This window comes from Pteropus alecto, unplaced genomic scaffold (assembly GCF_000325575.1).
Source record: "Pteropus alecto unplaced genomic scaffold, ASM32557v1 scaffold40, whole genome shotgun sequence".
Lineage (NCBI taxonomy): Eukaryota > Metazoa > Chordata > Mammalia > Chiroptera > Pteropodidae > Pteropus > Pteropus alecto.
In genome coordinates, this window is record NW_006431919.1 from 16,178,152 (window position 1) to 16,183,723 (window position 5,572).

Genomic DNA, 5,572 nt, shown 5'->3' on the forward strand with positions numbered 1-5,572 from the left:
CAGCAGTAAGGGGCCAGAAGAGATAGAAGAGGAGGGCCTGGGGCCCGTAGAGGCGCTGGTACAGGACGCTGGTCTCGTTCGCCCGCGTCGCCGAGAAGCAGTGGAAAACCCGGAGCTCGTGGAGTCGGTCCCTGACTTTCTCCACGTCGGCCCGGGCCGTCGGGTAGTTGCTGAGGCTGCCCGGAATGTAGGAGCACTGTGGGGAGAAGGAAGAGCACCCACCCATGGGCTGGGAGTCCCTGCTTCTTAGGACCTAGAGATGAGCAGCCGGCATGGAGGAAAAAAAAAAAATGCCAGCTTTGGAGTCAGGTCCCTGGTGGGAGTCACAGCATCGTTCCGGAGCGTGCCTTCAGGGTCATCTGTGGGCAGGTGGCCCTGGAGCTGCTCAGGGTACATGCTGCATACCTGGAGGCAGAGGCCCCAGCGGGAGCCCTGGCTCTGGTTCCAGCAGCCGTGGGACCTCGGGCAAATCGCTTACCCTCTCTGAGCCTTAACGGCTTCATCTCTGAAATAGGCCAATAGCAGTATCTTTGTCCATGTAAGATGCTATTAAAGAAGGACTTCAAGCTTAACTGTCTAAGGAGACTGATGAGTGACAGTTAGTGACATAGGCCCAATGGGCTCTGTATTTGGATTCAGAGCCAAGGTCACATGCTCAATTACATTCAGGGCTCATGCAGGTAACCTCTACGAGCACAGTAGGTGAAGGAACAAGATGGCAGGTGCCAACTGACACCTGCCTTGGAGCCAGGGAGAATTGTCAGGGAGCTGCAGGGCCCAGTGCGATGGAGACAGCCAGACACACTCAGACTGGCAGTCATCACTCCATCTGGACAGCAGACACCGTGAGATACAGAAGACCTACTGCAGCCAGGCCTCTGACATTTCACGAGAAGCCAGGAAACCAGATTTTAATTTGAACTCTCACATTTTAAAAATATTGGCAAAAGTTCACATCGAAACCTTTTGAGGTCTAACTCTTTGTGAGCCAAATAAAAGATGCTGGCAAGCCGATATTAGATGCTGGGATTCAAGGCAGAGAGAGCGTGCATTTAAAAGAGCTTTGTGCAGACAGCGTGGGCCATTTCATTCTGACACGGAACATTGTTCTTGCGACCTCTGGCCGGGTCAGATGAGGTCCCGCTGGAGAGGAGGCACAGCAGAGACCCTCGCTCTATCTCTGGTCTGGGTGGGGAGGTCTGAATGGTGCTTACTTGAGTGTCTGGGAGATATTCTGCAGGTCTGGTCAGCCCTAGCACCCCGAGCAGACCACCTGGAGGACTGGCTCTCTGAATCTCTGAGGATGGGGCCCAGCAGTCATTCCTATGCAGATGTTTGGGACCACTGGCCTAGAGTAAGCCACTTTCATCCCAGGCCTCAGTCACTCCCTGGATTTGGAAGAGGCCCCGCCCCAAAGCTGCCTTGGCCCTGACAGCACTTCCTCCAGGGGAACAAAGTATGATCCTGGGAAGTGGGGGAACCACATCCAGAAATAGGTCACCAGCCAGCCAGGGTATTATTTCGCTGAAGCTGGGGAGAAGCTGGCCCCTGAGTAATCTGGCGTTCAGTGTTTCGGGCACTGCAAGGTCTCAGGAGAAGGTGAATTCAGAATCCTGAGCTGAGAGGGCCTAGCCCGAGTCTCCTCAATACTTCTGACTGTGACCTTGGCTAACCTAGCCCACTGAGCAACGGTATGGTTACGGAGCCAGGCAGGCCAGGGTTCGAATACCCGTTCCGAATTGTGTGACCTTGGCGAGTGTCGCAACTTCTCTGAGCCTTGGGAAATCGATTTGTGAGGGTGCCTGCCTAGTGGAATTGTTGTGGGGAGCAGGAGGGACGATGCATGTAAACACTTAGCGTGGAGCGCAGCACGCAGTAAGGGCTCGATAAGTGGGAGGTGCTGCTATAAACAATAATAAATAATAATATTGCGACTCAACTATGAAATTGAAACAATAGCTCCTTCTTTCCCTTCTTAAAGAGGGGCCTTTCGCACAACACCCAGCTGGCCTGGCGGGAGCACTGGCCCCCTGCACCCCAGAGCTGAACAAAGGTAGAGAGAGGGTCAGCTGCCTCCTCGACCCAGCCGCATGACAAAACATAAAGGTGCTTCCACGGTCCTACCCGGGAGGCAGCCCGCCGTTAGCACTGCTCCTGGTGATGCCTGGGTGTGACAGGAGAGAAGCTAGAACGGCCAGTGGCTGCCAACCACTGCTGCCCTTCCAGGGCCAGACAGACGCATGTCTCACATGCTGTTGACAGCTCATCTCAGGGGACGATCTGGCCTCTCGCTCCTCTGAGCTGGTAAACTCGGGATTCGGGAGGCGGCCTGCAAGCCAGCCTGCTCCCAATCCCTGTCACACCCATGGTCACTCTGCTTGTCTTTGCAAATATGGTTCTTGCTCCTTGGGATAAATCAGGGGCCACCAAGTGCCAAGAAGAGGCAGGAGTCCTAGGGGGAGCTGATTCAGAGGGTTTGGAAGCTGTTCTTCCGCCTGGTGGGGCTGAGTCATGCCAGTGATGACAGGAAAGGCCTGGTCACCTTGCACTGTCCAGACCCACCCCTCCGGCACTGTCCATGAGCCCACCGTCCCCCCAGGAACCCTGACCCTTCCCACACGATCAACCACCAAATTCTGACTTCAGCATCCATCCCTGCTTCCAGCCCGATCTTTGTCCTGGCGGTTTGCTGCGGTCCCATCTCTCTGCCCAGTCACTGAACCCCACACCCGTCTGCACTACTTCGATCCTGCTCCCCGGACCCTGAGCCCTGTACAGACGCCCAGGTGCTCACAGCAGTAATTCTCAGCCCTCAGACACCTGTCTCCCCAGCCTCGGTCTGTGCCCTGCCCGCGGTGTGTCTGTTTCTGCAGATCCTGTACCTGCTTGATTTTTAAAGGCCGAACCCAAATGCCTTCCTGATACCCCCAGCTCACTGTCGGCGGGAAAGCCCCTCCCTCCTTTAGCCCCGTGATTTTCTCTCTTCCTCTCTATGGCACCTCTCCCTCCCTGCTAGGTATAATTTCGCTCATGAGCTCTTTCCTCTCGAGTCCAAACTCCCAACATCGGACTAACAATAACAATTCATTCAACAATAACTGTTGAATGAATGAGCGATTGAGTGAATGAATATAGGGCAACTTGTATTTCCTTTAGGAAAGGCTGTGGTGGTGGATTTGGGAGTGGAGGAGGGTTGTTGGAAGGCAGTGATGGGAAAATCTCCCAAGCGCTGGCTTTGCTCCTGACTCGGGCCCCTGGTGTCCCGGCGTGGGAGGTTCACAGGGGTTCTCCTCTGTGGGCTCAGCTCTGGGCCTGACCGCTCATTTGACTCACTTTATAGAAGAGGGTAAAAACACTATCGATAGTCTCATTTTGAGCGCGTGCTATCCACCCGACATCGAGCTTGGCACATCACATGTCATCTCTGACTTCATAACAGCACCCCAGCTAAGGTGGAAACTGAGGGTACGTCAGCTGTCCCAGGTCACACAGCCTGTTAGTGGCCGAACAGGGATTCAAACCCAGGTCTGTCTGACTCCGACACAGAAGGGCTAGGTCTAGCCGGACTTCGTGCCAGTTGTGGTCCCCGGTCAAGTGGGTTCATCTTTCTCGGTGTCGGCTCTCCAGAGAGGAGACAGGGAGCCAGGTAGGGACAGGCCTGCACACCTGCCAGGGCTGAGGAGGCAGGGACCCAGCCCCCGGTTAGTACCTGCTGGTTCTGGTCCCGAGTGTCCTCTGTGTGATACAGCACAGCCCAGCGGCCCACAGCGGACACATTGACCCACAGGCACGGGTACTGGGCCACCTTCTTGCCCTCCAGCTCCTCCTGGTCCCTGATGTTGGTCTCAATCAGATGGCACATGGATTCCTGGGTCCACACGCTAGGGAGAGCGTACACACACACACACACACACACACACACACCACACACGCACACACACATCTTAGAACCTGGATGTCACGGAACTCCTGGTTTGGACCCCTTTAGAGAGATCCAGGGCTGGGACCCTCATCTCCATCTCCCCAGAGCATCCAGCACAAAAGGGGAGGACACAGAATCTGAATATCAATGCCGGTTAAATATCATCAACACAAATAGTTGCCACCCTGGCTGCTCGACCCAAATCCTGGGGAGCTTGGCAAAGCTTTTCCCATGTCTAAGCCCCACCCTAGACCAAGTTAATCAAAAATCTTAAGGTGGACGAGGCCCAGGCCCCGACATGCTTTTGAAGGCCCTGCAGTGGTTCTGACGAGCAGCCGGGCCCGAGACCCTGTCTCCATAGCCTCATCTTGCAGGGCCCGGAAGAGAAGCTCAGAAAGGTCGAGTGACTTTTCTGAGGCCACACAGGACCTGAAGCCAGGTTGGGGGGGCTTCAGAATCTGTGCCCTTTCCCCTACAGAGCAGAGATGGAGGGGCTGGCTTTGTGCCAGGGTGGGGAAGATGGCGGGGACTGTGCTTAACCTGAAGGTGACATTCGGAGGCACGTGCTGCTCTGAATGGTGCCTCACTCGGGCAAGTTCCAGCCTAGAACTGCTCTAGTCCAATACAAAGTGAGGGAGAAGCAGACCGAGGAGAGGCTGGCAGACTCATCGACACGCCCGCCGCGAATCAGCTGCGACTCATCCCCCGCTTAGCGGACAGAGGGGGCCCGCAGCAGCTGGAACGTGCCCGGAGCAAGGGTCTGACACTCATCTTTAGAGCGGGCTGAAAGAACTGAGTGCGTTTGTTCCAAATAGAGCATGGATCAAGAACTTCACGGCGTCTCTCATAAAAGCTCAAGTGGTTGAGATATCAGGAGGCAAGGGCACGGAACATTCTCTGAACTTCCAGAGCAGAGCTCCAGGGGAGCACATTTCGGCTCCATGTAGACACTTCCTGCTTATCAGAAAGTAGGTATGCACGGTGAGGTAGTGAGCTCCCCATCACTTGAGGTATTCAACAGGAGGCTAGATGCCCACCGAATGGGAGGTTTCAGAGGGGAGTCGTTAAACTGTGCAGATGAGCAACGAAATTGTGTGACTGATTCCTCCCCAGGTGAAAGTCACACTGGAGTATTCGTTCTGGTCCTTTGGTGGTTTTTGTGTAGAGGGCCTCCCACATCCGTCACCCACAAGTCCCAGTCTACCCTCTCCCTGCATCTGGACACTTGACCCTAAGAATGAGGCTTGTCCAGAACTTGCTGCCTGATGTCAGGGTCAAGGGAAGGGGTAGGAATGAGGCTGGGGTTCCCTGCAGACCACACCCTCAGGGGAGAGGCCGGAGGATGGGGACGGGCCAGGAGGGTTTGGTACCTTTTCTGGTAGAGGGGCAGCACGGTCGTGCCCAGGATGTAGTAGGTGATGACGGCACACGCCACCATGGCCACACCCAGGCAAAGGGCTCGAGTCTCTCCCCGCTTCTGGGCCATCACCAGCTTCTTCCCCATGTCCACCGGGGACAGTGGTCATTTCTAGGGCCAGAGAGGCACATAGATACGAGATCAGCACAGGTGACAGTTCACCCACGGAAGGAAAGACAGGCGAGAGGGAAGGATGCTCAAATACTGACATCACCCCAATTTTTACACGGAGC

General features: G+C 55.4%; 2 protein-coding genes across 2 annotated transcripts in view; one reads left to right on the forward strand and one right to left on the reverse strand.

Annotated features, from left to right (window-relative positions):
• Window positions 1–5,444, reverse strand: part of KCNMB1 (potassium calcium-activated channel subfamily M regulatory beta subunit 1) — a 5,851-nt gene extending 407 nt beyond the window's left edge. Inside the window, exons 1-3 of the mRNA XM_006906509.1 lie at window positions 5,293–5,444; window positions 3,710–3,881; window positions 4–196 (exon numbers count right to left, since the gene is read on the reverse strand). Coding sequence (XP_006906571.1) covers window positions 4–196; window positions 3,710–3,881; window positions 5,293–5,426 — 499 coding nt within the window. The 5' untranslated portion in view covers window positions 5,427–5,444. The remainder of the gene's footprint in view (window positions 1–3; window positions 197–3,709; window positions 3,882–5,292) is intronic.
• The window catches only part of KCNIP1 (potassium voltage-gated channel interacting protein 1), a 263,099-nt gene that overhangs the window by 16,758 nt on the left and 240,769 nt on the right, over window positions 1–5,572 (forward strand). The window lies entirely within an intron of this gene.